The sequence below is a fragment of the Oncorhynchus keta genome, chromosome 17 (assembly GCF_023373465.1).
Source record: "Oncorhynchus keta strain PuntledgeMale-10-30-2019 chromosome 17, Oket_V2, whole genome shotgun sequence".
NCBI lineage: Eukaryota > Metazoa > Chordata > Actinopteri > Salmoniformes > Salmonidae > Oncorhynchus > Oncorhynchus keta.
In genome coordinates, this window is record NC_068437.1 from 53,998,700 (window position 1) to 54,023,171 (window position 24,472).

The window sequence follows — 24,472 nt, forward strand, 5'->3', positions numbered from 1 at the left end:
GATTCATCTCTCACCTCTAGGGAGGACAGGGGGGATCATTCAGGAGGGAGAGAAGGTGGCAAAGAGCTTCCCAGGGATTAGAGGCAGATGCTTGGAATTTAGAATGGTAGAAAGTGGCTTTAGTCAGCAGAGACAGAGGAGGAAAATGTAGAGAGGAGGGAGTGAAAGGATGCCAGGTCCTCTACACCAGGGATTTTAATACTCCATTTCCACCTCTAGCTGCCCAGGGAGCCCTGTTCTGTGAGCCAGGGCAATGAGTCACTCGAGCCACGGAGGCGGGAGGGAGGATTCGAGCCGGCCTGGAGGATAGGGGACATAGGGAGTCAAAGGATGCAGTAAGGGAGGAGAGGAGGGTTGAGGAGGCAGAATCAGGAGATAGGTTGGAGAAAGTTTGAGCAGAGGGATCAGAGAAGATAGGATGGAACCAGGGAGAATACTAGGCTCTCAGAGTCAGAGCAAGGGATAAATACTGGGATTCATGCGATACCATCCGAGTAGGGCAGTGTGGGAAGTGTTGGATGAGAGCGAGAGGGAAAAGGATTCATGTAGTGGTCGGAGACTTGGAGGGGAGTTGCAATGAGGTTAGTGGAAGAACAGCATCTAGTCAAAGATGAGGTCACACCAGGGATCTTGTGAGTAGGGGGAGGGTGAGAGGGTGAGGTCTACAAAAGAGGAGAGGAGTGGAAAGAAGGAGGCAGAGAGGAATGAGTCAAAGGTAGACGTGGGGAGGTTAAAGTCACCCAGAACTGTGAGAGGTCACCTCGTCTACACCAGGAAAGGAGCTTATCAAGGCATCAAGCTCATTGATGCTCTCACCCGAGGGAACCTGGAGGGCTCTCACCTCGATAAATGATCAGGATGTTAAGCTTGAAAGGGCTGGTAACTGTGACAGCATGGAATTCAAAGGGAGGCAATAGACAGATGGGTAAGGGAGAAACCAGGGAAAGACCACTTGGGAGAGATGAGGATCACCGGTGATTCACCACCCCAGGGATCTGACCAGAAGCTCTCGGGGTGTCAGAACACGTGGGGGACGAGGAGAGAGCAGTAGGAGTAGCAGTGTTATCTGTGGTGATCCATGTTTCCGTCAGTGCCAAGAAGTCAAGGGACTGGATACTAGATTCATGGCTGAGATGAACTCTGCCTTGTTGGATCCGCAGATTGGCAGTTCCAGAGGCTACCAGAGACCTGGAACTAGATTCGTGCTCTCACGCTGGGACCACCAGGTTAGGGTGGTCACGGCCACGTCACGGTGTGGAGCGTTTGTATGGTCTGTGCAGAGAGGAGAGAACAGGGATAGACGGACACATAGTTGACAGGCTACAGAAAAGGCTACGCTAATGCAAGGAAATTGGAATGACAAGCGGACTCACGTCTCGAATGTTCAGAAAGTTAAGCTTACGTAGCAAGAATCTTATTGACTAAAATGATTAAAATGATACAGTACTGCTAAAGTAGGCTAAGCTGGCATTAGCTGCGTTGTTGACACTACACTAATCAAGTCGTTCCGTTGAGTGTAATAATTCTACAGTGCTGCTATTCGGGGGCTCAGCTGGTCAGCTAGCAGTGTTGTTTACGATTCACGTTGAGTTAAAAGAGGGACAATAGCTGATTATGCTCAACCTAGGGAATCGGTCCAGGGACTACACAATTATCTTTGAAACAAAGGGCTATGCAGCTAGCCACGATCAAACAAATCAAACCGCTGCACTGCAATGAAACGAAAATGTGAAACCACCTGACCGGGTTGTTGAATTCAAAACAGCAGACGTTGGCTAGCTGTTAGCAGTTAGCTGTTGGCAGCTAGCAGAGTCATCTCTCACGTTAAGGACGACAAGGGATCATAATATAGCTGGCTAGCGAACCTCAGTGAATTAAGATAATCACTCCAAGGCATGCACACACTAAACTACACAATTATCTTGGAAACAAAGACAGCTATGTAGCTAGTTAACACTGAACTAATCAAGTCGTCACAGTTGAGTGAATAGCACTACAGTGATGCTAATCTGTGTGCGTTAGCTAGCTCCTGGGCGAATAGCAGTGAAGGCTACGTTAGTCACGACCAATCACGATAATTATGCAATTATCTCTGATACAAGGACGGCTATGTAGCTAGCTAAGAAGAATTACTAGATTATGACAAATCACCGTTGTACTATAATGAAATGTAATGAAAAAGTTATAAAAAAGTTATACAACCTGCAGAGGGAAGTGCGAATGCTCTCACACTCTCGCTCCAACCGGAACCAGGGGAAGTCAACTAGATTCATGCTCTCACCTCTAGTCACTCTACACCAGGGATCATAATACTAGATTCATGCTCTCACCTCTAGTCACTACACCAGGGATCATAATACTAGATTCATGCTCTCACCTCTAGTCACTCTACACCAGGGATCATTATACAAGATTCATGCTCTCACCTCTAGTCACTCAACACCAGGGATCATCAACTAGATTCATGCTCTCACCTCTAGTCACTCAACACCAGGGATCATCAACTAGATTCATGCTCTCACCTCTAGTCACTCTACACCAGGGATCATTATACAAGATTCATGCTCTCACCTCTAGTCACTCAACACCAGGGATCATCAACTAGATTCATGCTTTCACCTCTAGTCACTCTACACCAGGGATCATAATACTAGATTCATGCTCTCACCTCTAGTCACTCTACACCAGGGATCATCAACTAGATTCATGCTCTCACCTCTAGTCACTCTACACCAGGGATCATTATACTAGATTCATGCTCTCACCTCTAGTCACTCTACACCAGGGATCATAATACTAGATTCATGCTCTCACCTCTAGTCACTCTACACCAGGGATCATTATACAAGATTCATGCTCTCACCTCTAGTCACTCAACACCAGGGATCATCAACTAGATTCATGCTCTCACCTCTAGTCACTCTACACCAGGGATCATCAACTAGATTCATGCTTTCACCTCTAGTCACTCTACACCAGGGATCATCAACTAGATTCATGCTCTCACCTCTAGTCACTCTACACCAGGGATCATCAACTAGATTCATGCTCTCACCTCTAGTCACTCTACACCAGGGATCATAATACTAGATTCATGCTCTCACCTCTAGTCACTCTACACCAGGGATCATTATACTAGATTCATGCTCTCACCTCTAGTCACTCTACACCAGGGATCATAATACTAGATTCATGCTCTCACCTCTAGTCACTCTACACCAGGGATCATTATATGAGATTCATGCTCTCACCTCTAGTCACTCTACCTACACCAGGGATCATCAACTAGATTCATGCTCTCACCTCTAGTCACTCTACACCAGGGATCATTATACTAGATTCATGCTCTCACCTCTAGTCACTCTACACCAGGGATCATCAACTAGATTCATGCTCTCACCTCTAGTCACTCTACACCAGGGATCATTATACAAGATTCATGCTCTCACCTCTAGTCACTCTACACCAGGGATCATCAACTAGATTCATGCTCTCACCTCTAGTCACTCTACACCAGGGATCATCAACTAGATTCATGCTCTCACCTCTAGTCACTCTACACCAGGGATCATAATACTAGATTCATGCTCTCACCTCTAGTCACTCTACACCAGGGATCATCAACTAGATTCATGCTCTCACCTCTAGTCACTCTACACCAGGGATCATTATACTAGATTCATGCTCTCACCTCTAGTCACTCAACACCAGGGATCATCAACTAGATTCATGCTCTCACCTCTAGTCACTCTACACCAGGGATCATTATACGAGATTCATGCTCTCACCTCTAGTCACTCTACCTACACCAGGGATCATCAACTAGATTCATGCTCTCACCTCTAGTCACTCTACACCAGGGATCATTATACTAGATTCATGCTCTCACCTCTAGTCACTCAACACCAGGGATCATCAACTAGATTCATGCTCTCACCTCTAGTCACTACACCAGGGATCATCAACTAGATTCATGCTCTCACCTCTAGTCACTCTACACCAGGGATCATAATACTAGATTCATGCTCTCACCTCTAGTCACTACACCAGGGATCATAATACTAGATTCATGCTCTCACCTCTAGTCACTCTACACCAGGGATCATTATACAAGATTCATGCTCTCACCTCTAGTCACTCAACACCAGGGATCATCAACTAGATTCATGCTCTCACCTCTAGTCACTCAACACCAGGGATCATCAACTAGATTCATGCTCTCACCTCTAGTCACTCTACACCAGGGATCATTATACAAGATTCATGCTCTCACCTCTAGTCACTCAACACCAGGGATCATCAACTAGATTCATGCTCTCACCTCTAGTCACTCTACACCAGGGATCATCAACTAGATTCATGCTTTCACCTCTAGTCACTCTACACCAGGGATCATCATACTAGATTCATGCTCTCACCTCTAGTCACTCTACACCAGGGATCATTATACTAGATTCATGCTCTCACCTCTAGTCACTCTACACCAGGGATCATAATACTAGATTCATGCTCTCACCTCTAGTCACTCTACACCAGGGATCATCAACTAGATTCATGCTCTCACCTCTAGTCACTCTACACCAGGGATCATTATACTAGATTCATGCTCTCACCTCTAGTCACTCTACACCAGGGATCATAATACTAGATTCATGCTCTCACCTCTAGTCACTCTACACCAGGGATCATCAACCAGATTCATGCTCTCACCTCTAGTCACTCTACACCAGGGATCATTATACTAGATTCATGCTCTCACCTCTAGTCACTCAACACCTGGGATCATCAACTAGATTCATGCTCTCACCTCTAGTCACTCTACACCAGGGACCATTAAACTAGATTCAAGCTCTCACCTCTAGTCACTCTACACCAGGGATCATCAACTAGATTCATGCTCTCACCTCTAGTCACTCTACACCAGGGATCATTATACTAGATTCATGCTCTCACCTCTAGTCACTCTACACCAGGGATCATAATACTAGATTCATGCTCTCACCTCTAGTCACTCTACACCAGGGATCATCAACCAGATTCATGCTCTCACCTCTAGTCACTCTACACCAGGGATCATTATACTAGATTCATGCTCTCACCTCTAGTCACTCAACACCTGGGATCATCAACTAGATTCATGCTCTCACCTCTAGTCACTCTACACCAGGGACCATTAAACTGGATTCAAGCTCTCACCTCTAGTCACTCTACACCAGGGATCATCAACCAGATTCATGCTCTCACCTCTAGTCACTCTACACCAGGGATCATCAACTAGATTCATGCTCTCACCTCTAGTCACTCTACACCAGGGATCATAATACTAGATTCATGCTCTCACCTCTTATCACTCTACACCAGGGATCATTATACTAGATTCATGCTCTCACCTCTAGTCACTCTACACCAGGGATCATTATACTAGATTCATGCTCTCACCTCTAGTCACTCTACACCAGGGATCATAATACTAGATTCATGCTCTCACCTCTAGTCACTCTACACCAGGGATCATTATATGAGATTCATGCTCTCACCTCTAGTCACTCTACCTACACCAGGGATCATCAACTAGATTCATGCTCTCACCTCTAGTCACTCTACACCAGGGATCATTATACTAGATTCATGCTCTCACCTCTAGTCACTCAACACCAGGGATCATCAACTAGATTCATGCTCTCACCTCTAGTCACTCTACACCAGGGACCATTAAACTGGATTCAAGCTCTCACCTCTAGTCACTCTACACCAGGGATCATCAACTAGATTCATGCACTCACCTCTAGTCACTCTACACCAGGGATCATAATACTAGATTCATGCTCTCACCTCTAGTCACTCTACACCAGGGATCATTATACTAGATTCATGCTCTCACCTCTAGTCACTCTACACCAGGGATCATTATACTAGATTCATGCTCTCACCTCTAGTCACTCTACACCAGGGATCATTATACTAGATTTATGCTCTCACTTCTGGTCACTCTACACCAGGGATCATAATACTAGATTCATGCTCTCACCTCTAGTCACTCTACACCAGGGATCATTATACTAGATTCATGCTCTCACCTCTAGTCACTCTACACCAGGGATCATTATACTAGATTCATGCTCTCACCTCTAGTCACTCTACACCAGGAATCCTTATACTAGATTCATGCTCTCATCTCTAGTCACTCTACACCAGGGATCATAATACTAGATGCATGCTCTCACCTCTAGTCACTCTACACCAGGGATCATCAACTAGATTCATGCTCTCACCTCTAGTCACTCTACACCAGGGATCATTATACTAGATTTATGCTCTCACTCCTGGTCACTCTACACCAGGGATCATAATACTAGATTCATGCTCTCACCTCTAGTCACTCTACACCAGGGATCATTATACTAGATTCATGCTCTCACCTCTAGTCACTCTACACCAGGGATCATTATACTAGATTCATGCTTTCACCTCTAGTCACTCTACACCAGGAATCCATATACTAGATTCATGCTCTCATCTCTAGTCACTCTACACCAGGGATCATAATACTAGATGCATGCTCTCACCTCTAGTCACTCTACACCAGGGATCATCAACTAGATTCATGCTCTCACCTCTAGTCACTCTACACCAGGGATCATAATACTAGATGCATGCTCTCACCTCTAGTCACTCTACACCAGGGATCATCAACTAGATTCATGCTCTCACCTCTAGTCACTCTACACCAGGGATCATAATACTAGATGCATGCTCTCACCTCTAGTCACTCTACACCAGGGATCATCAACTAGATTCATGCTCTCACCTCTAGTCACTCTACACCAGGGATCATCAACTAGATTCATGCTCTCATCTCTAGTCACTCTACACCAGGGATCATCAACTAGATTCATGCTCTCACCTCTAGTCACTCTACACCAGGGACCATTAAACTAGATTCAAGCTCTCACCTCTAGTCACTCTACACCAGGGATCATCAACTAGATTCATGCTCTCACCTCTAGTCACTCTACACCAGGGATCATAATACTAGATTCATGCTCTCACCTCTAGTCACTCTACACCAGGGATCATTATACTAGATTCATGCTCTCACCTCTAGTCACTCTACACCAGGGATCATTATACTAGATTCATGCTCTCACCTCTAGTCACTCTACACCAGGGATCATTATACTAGATTCATGCTCTCACCTCTAGTCACTCTACACCAGGGATCATCAACTAGATTCATGCTCTCACCTCTAGTCACTCTACACCAGGGATCATAATACTAGATTCATGCTCTCACCTCTAGTCATGGATAGAGCAGTCGTCCCTAAAGTTTTTTATACTCAGTATATCTCTCTATTATGCATGGGAACACAATGGAGAGGTCGACCGACTAGTGGCCTGGTGCAGTCAAAATAACCTGAAACTCAACACATACAAAACAGTGGAGATGGTTGACTTCAGAAAACGCCCACACTACCCCTCGGAATTGGATTCAGCATTCAACTTACTGGGGGTTAGCACGGCTGAATCATTCAACTTCCTGGGGGTTAGCACGGCTGAATCCTTCAACTTCCTGGGGGTTAGCACGGCTGAATCATTCAACTTCCTGGGGGTTAGCACGGCTGAATCATTCAACTTCCTGGGGGTTAGCACGGCTGAATCATTCAACTTCCTGGGGGTTAGCACGGCTGAATCATTCAACTTCCTGGGGGCTAGCACGGCTGAATCATTCAACTTCCTGGGGGCTAGCACGGCTGAATCCTTCAACTTCGTGTCTCTAATGGGAGGACAGCATCACAGCCTCTAGTGGGAGGACAGCATCACAGCCTCTAGCGGGAGGACACCATCACAGCCTCTAGTGGGAGGACAGCATCACAGCCTCTAGCGGGAGGACACCATCACAGCCTCTAGCGGGAGGACAGCATCACAGCCTCTATTGGAGGACAGCATCACAGCCTCTAGCGGGAGGACACCATCACAGCCTCTAGCAGGAGGACAGCATCACAGCCTCTAGTGGGAGGACACCATCACAGCCTCTAGCGGGAGGACAGCATCACAGCCTCTATTGGAGGACAGCATCACAGCCTCTAGCGGGAGGACACCATCACAGCCTCTAGCGGGAGGACAGCATCACAGCCTCTAGCGGGAGGACAGCATCACAGCCTCTAGTGGGAGGACACCATCACAGCCTCTAGCGGGAGGACAGCATCACAGCCTCTAGCGGGGAGGACACCATCACAGCCTCTAGTGGGAGGACAGCATCACAGCCTCTAGTGGGAGGACAGCATCACAGCCTCTAGTGGGAGGACAGCATCACAGCCTCTAGTGGGAGGACAGCATCACAGCCTCTAGTGGGAGGACAACATCACAGCGGTCACCAAGAAGACACACCAGCTGATGTACTACTTACAGCAGCTGAAACAAACTCTAAATCTCCCAGTCAATCCTGATCCGGTTTTACGCATCATTCATTGAGTCCATCTTCACCTCCTCCATCACCGTCTGGTCTCTGGTTCTCTGGTCTCTGGTTCTCTGGTCTCTGGTTCTCTGGTCTCTGGTCTCTGGTTCTCTGGTCTCTGGTCTCTGGTTCTCTGGTCTCTGGTCTCTGGTCTCTGGTCTCTGTCTGCGTGGGCCCGCTGCAAGTGCAGACAGCAACGCATTGACCGGTCTGCGGACAGGGTCAATCGGCTGTCACCTGCCCTTCATCGAGGTCCCGTCACCGTTCCAGGGCAAGGAAGCATACAGGAAAGATCATCTCTTTCCCTGCTTCTCTGTCAGTGTCCCAGTCCAGATTGGGGTGTTTTCTGTTCATAAACACAATGATTTAAAATAGGGCTTCCTCCTTCTCTCATAGTGTCCAGCCAACAGGGAACAGCAGCACAACGTGTGCTATTGACTGAATTCTCTCTCACGCTCTAACAAATGGTCAGATCCATTGAATATTGACACAGCTGTTCAGAGAGTTTTGAGAGTTTCTTTCCTCCCAAAAAGACCACACTGGCTGTAAATGAATGATCCGGGTTAAGTAGCTACAGTACAGAAAGTCCTTTTCACACAACTAAGCCGAGCCGAGCCAAACCAAGCTGTACTGAGCTGGCCTGGTGACGCATCCACCATAGTCACTGGAGCTGTGCTGCAAAGGACAATGTAGAAAGAAAATATCAGAGCCAGTACCATACGAATGGGGACTGCACTGTAGTGCATAATCAAGCATCGGTCTGCTGTTGGCTCTAGAGTCTAGCTGTAACTGTGGCCTGAAGCCCATCCAGACAGATAGCTGCTCTCTTTGTGTGGACATACATCATTATGCTGAGCACTGAGATGACACGTCTGTGTTATTCCTGATGTCCGTCTGCCCTCCCTCCGCTTTCCATTTCAGACCCTGACAGACAAAACCCTGGATGGCGACCAGTGAAAAATGCTGTGGTCAGACAGACATGGGGGTGCGGGGGCGGGGGGTGTTTACACGTCGGCATAGTGGAGGACCGGCATAGAGGTTATGAACTCTGTGCCCCCATCGAAGCGCTTGACTGACTTCTGCCACTGTCGAGTGTGTGTCTGTGTGTGCACGCATGTGTTACAAAGCTATGCTATAAACACAGAGACATGGCTAAACGGCAGCATCACAACACCAGGAAGCAATGTGAAGGTCACACCACAGGTGGCCCGTAGACATGCCTGTTAATAGATTCAAGACACCATGAACAAAATGCCTCTTCTTGTACCACAAATTCACAGATTCCCAACATGGGAAAAACACACCATAGTGTTCTATTTTATTCCATCCTTCAGGGAATCAAGGTCGTACAGACTGGGCCTAAAAATCATGTCTCTATTTTTTTCAAACTTATACAGTACTGCTAATTTGTATTTATTTTTTCCCTCTATATAAGCTTTGTTGTACAAGTAAAGGTCAAATACACTGCATATATTATAATACATTCAGGACGTGTGAAGTTATACCCAGGCTAAATATAAACCTTCCACAAACATCAGACCCACTAATAATTTTATTATTTTATCAAAATAGTTGAACCTGCTTTTACCAATATATATATATATATATATTTAACCAGGTAGGCCAGTTGAGAATTTACAAATGTGACCTGGCCAAGATAAAGCAAAGCAGTGCGACACGTACAACAGCACAGAGTTACACATGGAGTAAAACAAACATACAGTCAATAATACAGTAGAACTAAAGAAAACAAAAAGTCTATATACAGTGTGCAAATGAGGTAAGATAAGAGAGATAAGGCAATACATAGGCCATGGTGGTGAAGTAAATACAATATAGCAATTAAACACTGGAATGGTAGATGTGCAGAAGATGAATGTGCAAGTAGAGATACTGGGGTACAAAGGAGCAAGATAAATAAATAAATACAGTATGGGGATGAGGTAGGTAGATAGATGGGCTGTTTACAGATGGGCTATGTAAAGGTGCAGTGATCTGTGAGCTGCTCTGACAGCTGGTGCTTAAAGCTAGCGAGGGAGATATAGGTCACCAGCTTCAGAGATTTTTGCAGTTCGTTCCAGTCATTGGCAGCAGAGACCAAAGGAGGACCAGTGAGATATACCTGCTGGAGCGCGTGCTACGAGTGGGTGCTGCTATGGTGACCAGTGAGCTGAGATAAGGCGGGGCTTTACCTAGCAGAGACATGTAGATAACTTGTAGCCAGTGGGTTTGGCGACGAGTGTGGAGACATGAGCATCTTGTCATTATATACACATCTCTGGTGTAAACGGGAAGGTGCACACAGCACAGAAGGAGCGAAGGAAATGAGACCAAAATGACAACAAGAGGACATAAAAACGCTCAAAAACATAGAAAAACATATCTGCTTGGTGTTCAGGTACACGAACATCACTCACCTCTGTAGTAGTACAGACACATATCAGACAGCACAAACCACCTCTTCTTCCATAGCTTCATCCCCGTGCTGTCCTGAAACAACACCACAAACAGACAGTCACGTCTTTATGAGGACATAACCCCCCAAAAAAAAAAAAAAAAAAAAAATTAGAGCCCCCAAAATATTTCACAATTTTGTTGTAACCCTGAACTAGCTCTTCTTTCAACAAGTAGTCAAAAGCTTGATGAAGTAGTTGAATATATGGAATGGCTGTGGATCCCCATGGAGAGGTTTGAGAAACTACCACACTTTCTGTAGACACTGACTTTACTGATGCAGGTTAGCAAACCAATGTAAAAAGACAAAACGTCTTCAATGTTGAGATTTTCAGATTTTGTTTCTCGTTCTAAAGACTAGAAACTAGGATCACCAGACAGTCCTCTGCTGTTCAGAGGGTACGTAATGATTTAGTTCATGGTACAAGACGAAGAAGACAAAATAATGACTGTTGTACACTCCAGATGTGATTACAAGGAAAACATCCTTCCCTTAAGACAGGGAGCATTGTATTGTATTGTTCTGTATTGTTCACAGACACACACATACACACCAGTGGAGGCTGCTGAGGGGACGACAGCTCATTATAATGGCTGGAACGGAGCAAATGGAATGGCAACATGGAAACCATGTGTCTGATGTATTTGATACCATTCCACATATTCTGCTCCAGCCATTACCACGAGCCTGTCATACCCAATTAAGATGCCACCAACCTCGGGTGATACACAAACACAGTTATGAACAATAAATTGTGTCTGAGTGGGTGTGGGAGGGAGAGGAAGAGGGAGGGGAACGGGATGAGGGAGAGGAAGAGGGAGGTGAGGGAGGGGAACGGGGTGAGGGAGAGGAAGGGGAACGGGGTGAGGGAAGGGGGAGGTAAGGGAGGGGAACGGGGTGAGGGAGAGGAAGAGGGAGGGAACTGGCTGAGGGAGGGGAACGGGGTGAGGGAGAGGGAGGTGAATGGGGTGAGGGAGAGGAAGAGGGAGGGAACTGGCTGAGGGAGGGGAACGGGGTGAGGGAGAGGGAGGTGAATGGGGTGAGGGAGAGGGAGGTGAGGGAGGGGAACGGGGTGATGAAGAGGGAGGGAACTGGCTGAGGGAGGGGAACGGGGTGATGGAGAGGAACAGGGAGGGGAACAGGGTGAGGGAGAGGAAGGGGAACGGGGTGAGGGAGGTAAGGGAGGGGAACGGGGTGAGGGAGAGGAAGAGAGAGGGAACTGGCTGAGGGAGGGGAACGGGGTGAGGGAGGTGAATGGGGTGAGGGAGAGGGAGGTGAGGGAGGTTAATGGGGTGAGGGAGAGGGAGGTGAGGGAGGGAACGGGGTGATGGAGAGAAAGAGGGAGGTGAGGGAGGGGAACGGGGTGATGGAGAGGAACAGGGAGGTGAGGGAGGGGAACAGGGTGATGAAGAGGGAGGTGAGGGAGGGGAACGGGCTGCCGAAGCAGCAGCTACTCTTCCTGGGCTCCACAAAACACACACAACATGACAAGCAACTAAACACTGATTTAAAATGCAACTACATACAAACAATACAAAAATAAACAATAGTACAAACAATACAACAACAAATAATGTGTCTGTGTGTCTGTGTGTCTGTGTGTCTGTGTCTGTGTGTCTGTGTGTCTGTGTTAATGTGTCAGTGTTAATGTGTCTGTGTGTCAGTGTGTCTGTGTTAATGTGTCTGTGTGTCAGTGTTAATGTGTCTGTGTGTCTGTGTGTCTGTGTTAATGTGTTAATGTGTCAGTGTTAATGTGTCTGTGTGTCTGTGTGTCTGTGTTAATGTGTCTGTGTGTCTGTGTGTCAGTGTTAATGTGTCTGTGTGTCTGTGTGTCTGTGTTAATGTGTCTGTGTGTCTGTGTGTCTGTGTTAATGTGTCTGTGTGTCTGTGTTAATGTGTCTGTGTGTCTGTGTTAATGTGTCTGTGTGTCTGTGTGTCTGTGTTAATGTGTCTGTGTGTCAGTGTGTCAGTGTTAATGTGTCTGTGTGTCTGTGTTAATGTGTCTGTGTTAATGTGTCTGTGTGTCTGTGTTAATGTGTCTGTGTGTCTGTGTGTCTGTGTTAATGTGTCTGTGTTAATGTGTCTGTGTGTCTGTGTTAATGTGTCAGTGTTAATGTGTCTGTGTGTCAGTGTGTCTGTGTTAATGTGTCTGTGTGTCTGTGTTAATGTGTCTGTGTGTCTGTGTGTCTGTGTTAATGTGTCTGTGTTAATGTGTCTGTGTGTCTGTGTTAATGTGTCAGTGTTAATGTGTCTGTGTGTCAGTGTGTCTGTGTTAATGTGTCTGTGTGTCTGTGTGTCTGTGTTAATGTGTCTGTGTTAATGTGTCAGTGTTAATGTGTCTGTGTGTCAGTGTTAATGTGTCTGTGTGTCAGTGTTAATGTGTTTGTGTGTCTGTGTGTCTGTGTTAATGTGTCTGTGTGTCAGTGTTAATGTGTCTGTGTTAATGTGTCAGTGTTAATGTGTCTGTGTGTCAGTGTTAATGTGTCTGTGTGTCAGTGTTAATGTGTCTGTGTGTCAGTGTTAATGTGTCTGTGTGTCAGTGTTAATGTGTCTGTGTGTCAGTGTTAATGTGTCTGTGTGTCAGTGTTAATGTGTCTGTGTGTCAGTGTTAATGTGTCTGTGTGTCAGTGTTAATGTGTCTGTGTGTCTGTGTGTCAGTGTTAATGTGTCTGTGTGTCAGTGTTAATGTGTCTGTGTGTCAGTGTTAATGTGTCTGTGTGTCAGTGTTAATGTGTCTGTGTGTCAGTGTTAATGTGTCTGTGTGTCAGTGTTAATGTGTCTGTGTGTCAGTGTTAATGTGTCTGTGTGTCAGTGTTAATGTGTCTGTGTGTCAGTGTTAATGTGTCTGTGTGTCAGTGTTAATGTGTCTGTGTGTCAGTGTTAATGTGTCTGTGTGTCTGTGTGTCAGTGTTAATGTGTCTGTGTGTCAGTGTTAATGTGTCTGTGTGTCAGTGTTAATGTGTCTGTGTGTCAGTGTTAATGTGTCTGTGTGTCAGTGTTAATGTGTCTGTGTGTCAGTGTTAATGTGTCTGTGTGTCAGTGTTAATGTGTCTGTGTGTCTGTGTTAATGTGTCTGTGTGTCAGTGTTAATGTGTCTGTGTTAATGTGTCTGTGTGTCAGTGTTAATGTGTCTGTGTGTCAGTGTTAATGTGTCTGTGTGTCTGTGTTAATGTGTCTGTGTGTCAGTGTTAATGTGTCTGTGTGTCAGTGTTAATGTGTCTGTGTGTCTGTGTTAATGTGTCTGTGTGTCTGTGTTAATGTGTCTGTGTGTCAGTGTTAATGTGTCTGTGTGTCTGTGTTAATGTGTCTGTGTGTCAGTGTTAATGTGTCTGTGTGTCAGTGTTAATGTGTCTGTGTGTCAGTGTTAATGTGTCTGTGTGTCAGTGTTAATGTGTCTGTGTGTCAGTGTGTCTGTGTGCATGTCACCTCACAGTCCCTCCTTTCCATTAAACGTTTAAATTATTTATTTTTGGTCATTTTCCTCCTCACTTGAGTAATTGGAGATTTGAAAGGGAGTTCCACGTGTTGTGAATTTGTTTTGGACTTGGGGACTGTGAAGAGACCCCTGGTGGCATGTCTATGTATGGTTGTCTGAGCTGAATGTTATTTGATTGTGTAGACAATCTGGAAATGTCATTACAGTAACACTTCTCTTAAAACCTAGGAGTGAAGGAGAGGACAATGACTGCCTCGGTTCTGTTCTTCTTGGAACCAGCACGGACCCAGAATCATTTTAACCACACTCATGACAGTTCTTAAAGCCATTTAGTTTAAGAGGAAAGTCCTCAGCCACAAAAAAAGTTTCTCTCTCTCTACACTTGCCTCTGGGGTGTGGTTGGTTGGTTCTGGTGACATTACACTACAAAACATATCACAGTACATTTGAATGTATACAGTCCTGGCGGTATACGTATTTGAACATGACAGTATTGAGGTATATTTGTTCCGGGAAAACAATCAGCCCAGCTCCCCTGCGATTCCATTCCTTCACAGAAATGTCTTGCTTTGAATATGTTCATGGATGAGGTACCATTCTATTCTCAAACCGTCATGTTTGTCAGACAGATCACACACTGGGCTGGGGCATCCCAAATGACACACTATTTTATCTTTATTTAACCAGGCAAGTCAGTTAAGAACTAATTCTTATTTTCAATGACGACCTAGGAACAGTGGGTTACCTGCCTGTTCAGGGGCAGAACGACAGATTTGTACCTTGTCGGCTCGGGGTTTGAACTTGCAACCTTCCGGTTACTAGTCCAACGATCTAACCACTAGGCTACCCTACCGCCCTATATATTCCCTATATAGTGCACTACTTTTGGTACTGCGTCAATGTGCGGGTTAGTCGAGGTAATTGAGGTAATATGTACAGTGCCTTCGGGAAGTATTCAGGCCCCTTGACTTGTCCTCCATTTTGTTAGGTGACAGCCATATTTTAAAATGTATCAAATTGTTTGTTTTCCCCCCTCATCAATCTGCACACAATACCAATGAAGAAGCAAAAACTGGATTTCAGACATTTTTTGCTAATTTATTTTTAAAAAATTAAAAAAAACTGAAATATCACATTTACTCAGTACTTTGCTGAAGCACCTTTGGCAGCGATTACAGCCTTGAGTCTTCTTGGGTATGACGCTACAAGCTTGGCAGATTTAAGGAGTTTCTCCCATTTCTTCTCTGCAGATCCTCTCCAGCTCTGTCAGGTTGGATGGGGAGCGTTGCTACACTATTTTCAGGTCTCTCTAGAGATGTTCGATCAGGTTGGATTTTGATTTGATTTTGGGTTCAAGCCACTCCTGCATTCTCTTGGCTGTGTGCTTAGGGTCGCTGCCCTGTTGGAAGGTGAACCTTCGCCCCCAGTCTGAGGCTCTGAGCACACTGGAGCAAGTTTTCATCAAGGATCTCTCTGTACTTTGCTCTGTTCAACATTGCCTAGATCCTGTCTCTCAGTCCCTCCCGCTGAAAAACAATCCCACAGCATGAGTTTGATTTTCTTCTGCTTTACCAAAAGGCAAAAGGCCTCCTGTGGGGACAGGGGCCTGGGAATATATATATATACATTTAAATACAATATAAATATAGGACAAAACACACATCACAACAAGAGAGACAACACTACATAATGAGAGACCTAAGCCAACAACATAGCATGGTAGCAACACAACATGACAACAACATGGTAGCAACAAAACATGGTAGCTGCAGAAAACATGGTACAAACATTATTGGACACAGACAACAGCACAATGGGCAAGAAGGTAGAGACAACAATACATCACACAAAGCAGCCACAAGTAAGTGTCAGTAAATAAGCATCAACCAGTGAGTCTTTTTTAAATTTCACCTTTATTTAACTAGGCAAGTCAGTTAAGAACAAATTCTTATTTTCAATGACGACCTAGGAACAGTGGGTTAACTGCCTGTTCAGGGGCAGAACGACAGATTTGTACCTTGTCAGCTCGAGTGTTTGAACTTGCAACCTTCCGGTTACTAGTCCAACACTCTAACCACTAGGCTACCCTGCCGCCCCAGGGTATATGTCTTGCGACGGGTATACAGAGATGACCAGTTTACAGAGGAGTATAGAGTGGAGTGATGTGTCCTATAAGGAGCATTGGTGGAAAATCTGATGGCCGAATGGTAAAGAACATCGAGCCGCTCGAGAGCACCCTTACCTGCCGATCTATAAATTATGTCTCCGTAATCTAGCATGGGTAGGATGGTCATCTGAATCAGGGTTAGTTTGGCAGCTGGGGTGAAAGAGGAGCGATTACGATAGACGAAACCAAGTCTAGATTTAACTTTAGCCTGCAGCTTGGATATGTGCTAAGAGAAGGACAGTGTACCTTCTAGCCGTACTCCCAAGTACTTGTATGAGGTGACTACCTCAAGCTCTAAACCCTCAGAGGTAGTAATCACACCTGTGGGAAGAGGGGCATTCTTCTTACCAAACCACATGACCTTTGTTTTGGAGGTGTTCAGAACAAGGTTAAGGGTAGAGAACGCTTGTAGGACACTAAGAAAGTTTTGTTGTAGAGCATTTAACAAAATCCGAGGAGGGGCCAGCTGTGTATAAGACTGTATCATCTGCATATAAATGGATGAGAGGGCTTCCAACTGCCTGAGCTATGTTGATGATGTAAATTGAGAAGAGTGTGGGGCCTAAGATTGAGTATTAGGGTACTCCCTTGGTGACAGACAATGGCTGAGACAGCAGATTTTCTGACTTTATACACTGCACTCTTTGAGAGAGGTAGTTAGCAAACCAGGCCAAAGACCCCTCAGAGACACCAATACTCCTGAGCTGGCCCACAATAATGGAATGGTCTCCCGTATCAAAAGCTTTGGCCAATTCAATAAAAATAGCAGCACAACATTGCTTAGAATCAAGGGCAATAGTGACATCATTGAGAACCTTTAAGGTTGCAGTGACACATCCATAACCTGAGAGGAAACCAGATTGCATACCAGAGATAATACAATCGACAGAAAGTTGATTATTGACAAGTTTTTCCAACACTTTTGATAAACAGGGCAAAATAGAACAGTTAGGATCAGCTTGATAACCCCCTTTAAATAAAGGACGAACTGTGGTGGCTGCCTTCCAAGCAATGGGAATGCTGCCACCACCATGCTTCACCGTAGGGATGGTGCCAGGTTTCCTCCAGAAGTGACTCTTGGCATTCAGGCCAAAGAGTTCAATCTTGGTTTCATCAGACCAGAGAATCTTGTTTCTCATGGTCTGAGAGTTTAGGTGCCTTTTGGAAAACTCCAAGTGGGCTGTCATGTACCTTTTTCTGAGGGTGGCTTCCGTCTGGCCACTCTACCATAAACATTTACATTTTTACATTTAAGTCATTTAGCAGACGCTCTTATCCAGAGCCTGATTGGTGGAGTGCTGCAGGTTGTCCTTCTGGAAGGTTCTCCCATCTCCACAGAGGAACTCTAGAGCTCTGTCACCTCCCCGACCAAGGCCCTTCTCCCCTGATTGCTCAGAATGGTTGGGCGGCCAGCTCTAGGAAGAGTCTTAGTGGTTCCAAACTATTTCCACTTAAGAATGATGGAGGTCACTGTGTTCATGGAGACCTTCGATGAGGCAGAAATTTTTTGGTACCCTTCCCAGATCTGTGCCTTTACACAATCCTGTCTCGAAGCTCAAAGGACAATTCCTTCGACCTCTTGGCTTGGTTTTTGCTCTGACATGCACTGTCAACTGTGGGACATTATATAGACAGGTGTGCCTTTCCAAATCATGTCCAATCAATTAAATTGACCACAGGTGGACTCCAATCAAGTTGTAGAAACATCTCAAGGATGATCAATGGAATCAGGATGCACCTGAGCTCAAGTTCGAGTCTCATAGCAAAGGGTCTGAATACTTATGTTAAAAAAATAAAAAATACATTTGCAAACATTTATTTATGGGATAAGGCTGTAATGTAACAAAATGTGGAACAAAAATCAATGGGTCTGAATTATTCAGAAGGTACTGTACATGTAGGTAGGGGTAAAGTGACTATGCATAGATAATAAACAGTGAATAGCAGCAGCATAACAAATGGGGGTCAATGCAAATAGTCCAGATGGCCATTTGATCAACTGTTCAGCAGCAGCCGTATGGCTTGGGGGTAGTAGCTGTTCAGGAGTCTTATGGCTTGGGGGTAGTAGCTGTTCAGCAGCCTTATGGCTTGGGGGTAGTAGCTGTTCAGCAGCCGTATGGCTTGGGGGTAGTAGCTGTTCAGCAGCCTTATGGCTTGGGGGTAGTAGCTGTTCAGCAGCCTTATGGCTTGGGGGTAGTAGCTGTTCAGGAGCCTTATGGCTTGGGGGTAGTAGCTGTTCAGGAGCCTTAAGGCTTGGGGGTAGTAGCTGTTCAGCAGTCTTATGGCTTGGGGGTAGTAGCTGTTCAGCAGCCTTATGGCTTGGGGATAGTAGCTGTTCAGCAGCAGCCGTATGGCTTGGGGGTAGTAGCTGTTCAGCAGCAGCCGTATGGCTTGGGGGTAGTAGCTGTTCAGCAGCCTTATGGCTTGGGGATAGTAGCTGTTCAGCAGCAGCCGTATGGCTTGGGGGTAGTAGCTGTTCAGCAGCCTTATGGCTTGGAGGTAGTAGCGGTTCAGCAGCAGCCGTATGGCTTGGGGGTAGTAGCTGTTCAGCAGCCTTATGGCTTGGAGGTAGTAGCGGTTCAGCAGCCTTATGGCTTGGAGGTAGTAGCTGTTCAGCAGCCTTATGGCTTGGGGGTAGTAGCTGTTCAGCAGCCTTATGGCTTGGGGGTAGAAGCTGTTCAGCAGCCTTATGGCTTGGGGGTAGTAGCTGTTCAGCAGCCTTATGGCTTGGGGGTAGTAGCTGTTCAGGAGCCTTATGGCTTGGGGGTAGTAGCTGTTCAGGAGCCTTATGGCTTGGGGGTAGTAGCTGTTCAGGAGCCTTATGGCTTGGGGGTAGTAGCTGTTCAGGAGCCTTATGGCTTGGGGGTAGTAGCTGTTCAGGAGCCTTATGGCTTGGGGGTAGTAGCTGTTCAGCAGCCTTATGGCTTGGGGGTAGTAGCTGTTCAGGAGCCTTATGGCTTGGGGGTAGTAGCTGTTCAGGAGCCTTATGGCTTGGGGGTAGTAGCTGTTCAGCAGCCTTATGGCTTGGGGGTAGTAGCTGTTCAGCAGCCTTATGGCTTGGGGGTAGTAGCTGTTCAGCAGCCTTATGGCTTGGGGGTAGTAGCTGTTCAGCAGCCTTATGGCTTGGGGGTAGTAGCTGTTCAGCAGCCTTATGGCTTGGGGGTAGTAGCTGTTCAGGAGCCTTATGGCTTGGGGGTAGTAGCTGTTCAGCAGCCTTATGGCTTGGGGGTAGTAGCTGTTCAGCAGCCTTATGGCTTGGGGGTAGTAGCTGTTCAGCAGCCTTATGGCTTGGGGGTAGTAGCTGTTCAGCAGCCTTATGGCTTGGGGATAGTAGCTGTTATGGAGCCTTATGGCTTAGGGGTAGTAGCTGTTCAGCAGCCTTATGGCTTGGGGGTAGTAGCTGTTCAGGAGCTTTTTTCATATCTCTGTCTCCCTTACTCATCAACTGATCGACTGTAGTGACTCTACCGTTATATAAAGCCCTCCACATACACTCACCTGTTTGTAAAGCCAGTTACTCTTAACGACCAGGGCATTGGGGTTTCTCCGTATCGAGTTGGATCTCTTCCCAAAGTTGTGGATTTTTTTTGAGGATCTTGATGGCTGAAAATGAGTAAGAGGGCATATGACGATACACTCACATTGCTGTTCAACTACTTAACATCATTCAAGTTTGTCCCTTCGTGTGTGTGTGTGTGTGTGTGTGTGTGTGTGTGTGTGTGTGTGTGTGTGTGTGTGTGTGTGTGTGTGTGTGTGTGTGTGTGTGTGTGTGTGTGTGTGTGTGTGTGTGTGTGTGTGTGCGTGTGTGTGCGTGTGTGTGTGACTCACTCTGGCTGCGGGGCTACTTTGGTGTGTAGCATAGTCCGAGCTGCCTGTGTAGTTGGAGGCCTCGCTACTCATGGTGCTCAGAGGACGCTCCTTCTCATTCGCTGGCGCTTTGGGGGCAGACCTAGACACCAGGAAATAAAAAAGTGGTCGAAAATGAGCAAACAAATGGACTCAAATGATTCCTTATTCTACACGTTAGAGAGGCATGTTTATTCTACGTAACATACTTCAATCTAAGCAAAACCAGCATCTGTCTTTCCTGGGAACTTTCTGGAACCCTCTCAGAGTCACTCATTCCTGGCCTACATCCCTGCTGAATAAAACTGATGGAGCTCAATTTGTCAGCCAGACTTCAGCAACCCATTAAAAGTTGTTACAGACAGACAGACAGACAGACAGACAGACAGACAGACAGACAGACACAGACAGACAGACAGACAGACAGACAGACAGACAGACAGACAGACAAGTTCATGTACAGACAGACATGGAGATGTAGTGTTCAGTGACATGGACAGGGTGATTGTCTTGTGATTCACAGGGGTCATGTTGAGATCTCATTATAGCTGAGATTCTACTGTAGACAGACTGCCTGCCGGCCTGGGCGGTCTAGATGAGATTCTACTGTAGACAGACTGCTTGGGCGGTCTAGATGAGATTCTACTGTGGACAGACTGCCTGGGCGGTCTAGATGAGATTCTACTGTGGACAGACTGACTGCCGGCCTGGGCGGTCTAGATGAGATTCTACTGTGGACAGACTGCCTGGGCGGTCTAGATGAGATTCTACTGTGGACAGACTGCCTGGGCGGTCTAGATGAGATTCTACTGTGGACAGACTGCCTGGGCGGTCTAGATGAGATTCTACTGTGGACAGACTGCCTGGGCGGTCTAGATGAGATTCTACTGTGGACAGACTGCCTGGGCGGTCTAGATGAGATTCTACTGTGGACAGACTGCCTGGGCGGTCTAGATGAGATTCTACTGTGGACAGACTGCCTGGGCGGTCTAGATGAGATTCTACTGTGGACAGACTGCCTGGGCGGTCTAGATGAGATTCTACTGTGGACAGACTGCCTGGGCGGTCTAGATGAGATTCTACTGTGGACAGACTGCCTGGGCGGTCTAGATGAGATTCTACTGTGGACAGACTGCCTAGGCAGTCTAGATGAGATTCTACTGTGGACAGACTGCCTGGGCGGTCTAGGTGAGATTCTACTGTAAACAGACTGCCTGGGCGGTCTAGTTATACTGTAGTCGTCCTAAACTCTGATAAGGGAGGTCACTTTGACTAATAAAAACAAAGTGGGTCTTGCTGAAAGGAAGTTGAAAGAAAAAGGGATCGATGCCCATTTCGACATATAGATGGGATAGATGAGACACCGTGCAGGGTTTTGGTCCCCTGGGTAATCAAGTCAAAATCAAACTAAATTGTATTAGTCTCGTACAGTGTTTTTTATGTATGTATTTTATTTTATTTCACCTTTATTTAACCAGGTAGGCAAGTTGAGAACAAGATCTCATTTACAAATGCGACCTGGACCAAGATAAAGCATAGCAGTTTGACACATACAGTACAACAACACAGAGTAACACATGGAGTAAAACAAACATACAGTCAATAATACAGTAGAAAAACAAGTCTATACACGATGTGAGCAAATGAGGTGAGATAAGGGAGGTAAAGGCAACAAAAAAAACGTACACTGTTTACTGCAGGTATAAAAAGGTACAGTAAAATGCTTGTGTGCTAGCTCCCTCAACATTAAGAGTACAATAATCAATATCCATAATAATAATGAGTCAAATTAATAATCAAGTAATAGAACAGGTAATATGCATAGTAACAGCCTGGTATGTAAACAATAGGATATCCAGTATAGACAATGACCAATAGGATATACAGAATAGATGATGACCAATAGGATATCCAATATAGATAATGACCAATAGGATATCCAGTATAGATAATGACCAATATGATATACAGAATAGATCATGACCAATATGATATTCAGTATAGATAATGACCAATAGGATATACAGAATAGATCATGACCAATATGATATCCAGTATAGATAATGACCAATAGGATATACAGAATAGATCATGACCAATATGATATCCAGAATAGATAATGACCAATAGGATATACAGAATAGATCGTGACCAATATGATATCCAGTATAGATAATGACCAATAGGATATACAGAATAGATAATGACCAATAGGATATCCAGTATAGATAATGACCAATAGGACATCCAGTATAGATAAGGACCAATAGGATATCCAGTATAGATAATGACCAATAGGATATCCAGTATAGATAATGACCAATAGGACATCCAGTATAGATAAGGACCAATAGGATATCCAGTATAGATAATGACCAATAGGATATCCAGTATAGATAATGACCAATAGGATATCCAGAATAGATAATGACCAATAGGATATACAGAATAGATAATGACCAATAGGATATCCAGTATAGATAATGACCAATAGGATATCCAGTATAGATAATGACCAATAGGACATCCAGTATAGATAAGGACCAATAGGACATCCAGTATAGATAATGAAGATAGAGATATTCTGTCCTAGCCTACATTCTGTAGCTATGGTACAATGTTGTGGTCTGCAGGGAATGACACTATGAAAAGAGACTAGAGCTAAAATACAGCAGAGGAAGACTGTCATCTCTTGGATATATTGGGTTTCAGTTTCAGGTCAGTGAACAAGGTCAGAAACTCTGGTTCCAACAGCACTGTATGGCCGTCTACAGTACGACACCGCAACAGTCCAAAAAAAACAAAGATAGATAGGTAGGTGGGTGGGTGGGTGGGTGGGTAGGTAGGTGGGTAGGTAGGTAGGTAGGTAGGTAGGTAGGTAGGTAGGTAGGTAGGTAGGTAGGTAGGTAGGTAGGTAGGTGGGTAGGTAGGTGGGACAACAGGTAGTTGGGTAGGCCAACAGGTAGGTAGGTAGGTAGGTAGGTAGGTGGGTAGGTAGGTGGGTGGGTGGGCAGGTGGGTGGGTGGGCAGGTAGGTAGGTAGGTAGGTAGGTGGGACAACAGGTAGTTGGGTAGGCCAACAGGTAGGTAGGTAGGTAGGTAGGTAGGTAGGTGGGTAGGTGGGTAGGTGGGTAGGTAGGTGGGTGGGACAACAGGTAGTTGGGTAGGCCAACAGGTGGGTAGATAGGTAGATAGGTAGGTAGGATAGGTAGGTAGGTAGGTAGGTAGGTAGGTAGGTAGGTAGGTAGGTAGGTAGGATTTACATCAACATACAATACAGGAAGGTTCATACAGTAAGATGCCTAGCTGGCTCCAGATCTATTTGTGCTCCTACTGTACTGTCGTTGTCATGCCAAACATGACTGTATGATTTAGCAAGACGGCACACATAGATCTAGTGGGGTCTCTATAACATATATCTCATCAGCAGGCAACAGAGACGTGATTGCTGGTCATTCTAGTGCAGAATAGAGACATGATTACTGGTCATTCTAGTGCAGAACAGAGGACACTAACAGAGAACAGAGACATGATTACTGGTCATTCTAGTGCAGAACAGAGGACACTAACAGAGAACAGAGACATGATTACTGGTCATTCTAGTGCAGAACAGAGACATGATTACTGGTCATTCTAGTGCAGAACAGAGGACACTAACAGAGAACAGAGACATGATTACTGGTCATTCTAGTGCAGAACAGAGGACACTAACAGAGAACAGAGACATGATTACTGGTCATTCTAGTGCAGAACAGAGGACACTAACAGAGAACAGAGACATGATTACTGGTCATTCTAGTGCAGAACAGAGGACACTAACAGAGAACAGAGACATGATTACTGGTCATTCTAGTGCAGAACAGAGGACACTAACAGAGAACAGAGACATGATTACTGGTCATTCTAGTGCAGAACAGAGGACACTGACAGGGAAGGCAGGTCTGATGCAGCATACTAACCCACACAAGGAACAACAGGGAAGAGGGGAGGAAAGACAGAATAAAAGAGCACTTATTAAGGCGGTCTGCCGTTACCTTTCTTTAGAAGGAAACCTGAGAGGTTGGATAGAAACGGAAGATGTGTCAAAGGCATTCGCTGCAACAGCTTAAGATAG

General features: G+C 45.6%; 1 protein-coding gene and 2 long non-coding RNA genes across 21 annotated transcripts in view; 1 reads left to right on the top strand and 2 right to left on the bottom strand.

The window, feature by feature from the left end:
* The window catches only part of LOC118374288 (pleckstrin homology domain-containing family A member 5-like), a 270,645-nt gene that overhangs the window by 83,346 nt on the left and 162,827 nt on the right, over positions 1 to 24,472 (bottom strand). For all 8 annotated transcript variants that reach the window (XM_052466558.1, XM_052466560.1, XM_052466556.1 and 5 more), the window contains 3 exons: positions 20,342 to 20,462; positions 20,012 to 20,116; positions 10,873 to 10,945 (listed from right to left, as the gene is read on the bottom strand). In XM_052466558.1, coding sequence (XP_052322518.1) covers positions 10,873 to 10,945; positions 20,012 to 20,116; positions 20,342 to 20,462 — 299 coding nt within the window. The remainder of the gene's footprint in view (positions 1 to 10,872; positions 10,946 to 20,011; positions 20,117 to 20,341; positions 20,463 to 24,472) is intronic.
* On the bottom strand, positions 3,562 to 5,431 carry LOC127908357 (uncharacterized). Its single transcript, XR_008067004.1, has 4 exons — positions 4,954 to 5,431; positions 4,144 to 4,369; positions 3,740 to 3,803; positions 3,562 to 3,594 (listed from the first exon to the last, which is right to left on the bottom strand). It is a non-coding gene; the product is annotated as an uncharacterized LOC127908357 (long non-coding RNA).
* Positions 23,227 to 24,443, top strand: LOC127908359 (uncharacterized). Of its 12 annotated transcripts, none has more exons than XR_008067017.1 (3): positions 23,227 to 23,257; positions 23,442 to 23,485; positions 23,567 to 23,599. It is a non-coding gene; the product is annotated as an uncharacterized LOC127908359 (long non-coding RNA). The 12 variants fall into 12 exon arrangements; XR_008067018.1 differs by having other exon boundaries at positions 23,231 to 23,261; positions 23,442 to 23,481; positions 23,567 to 23,603; XR_008067010.1 differs by having other exon boundaries at positions 23,231 to 23,261.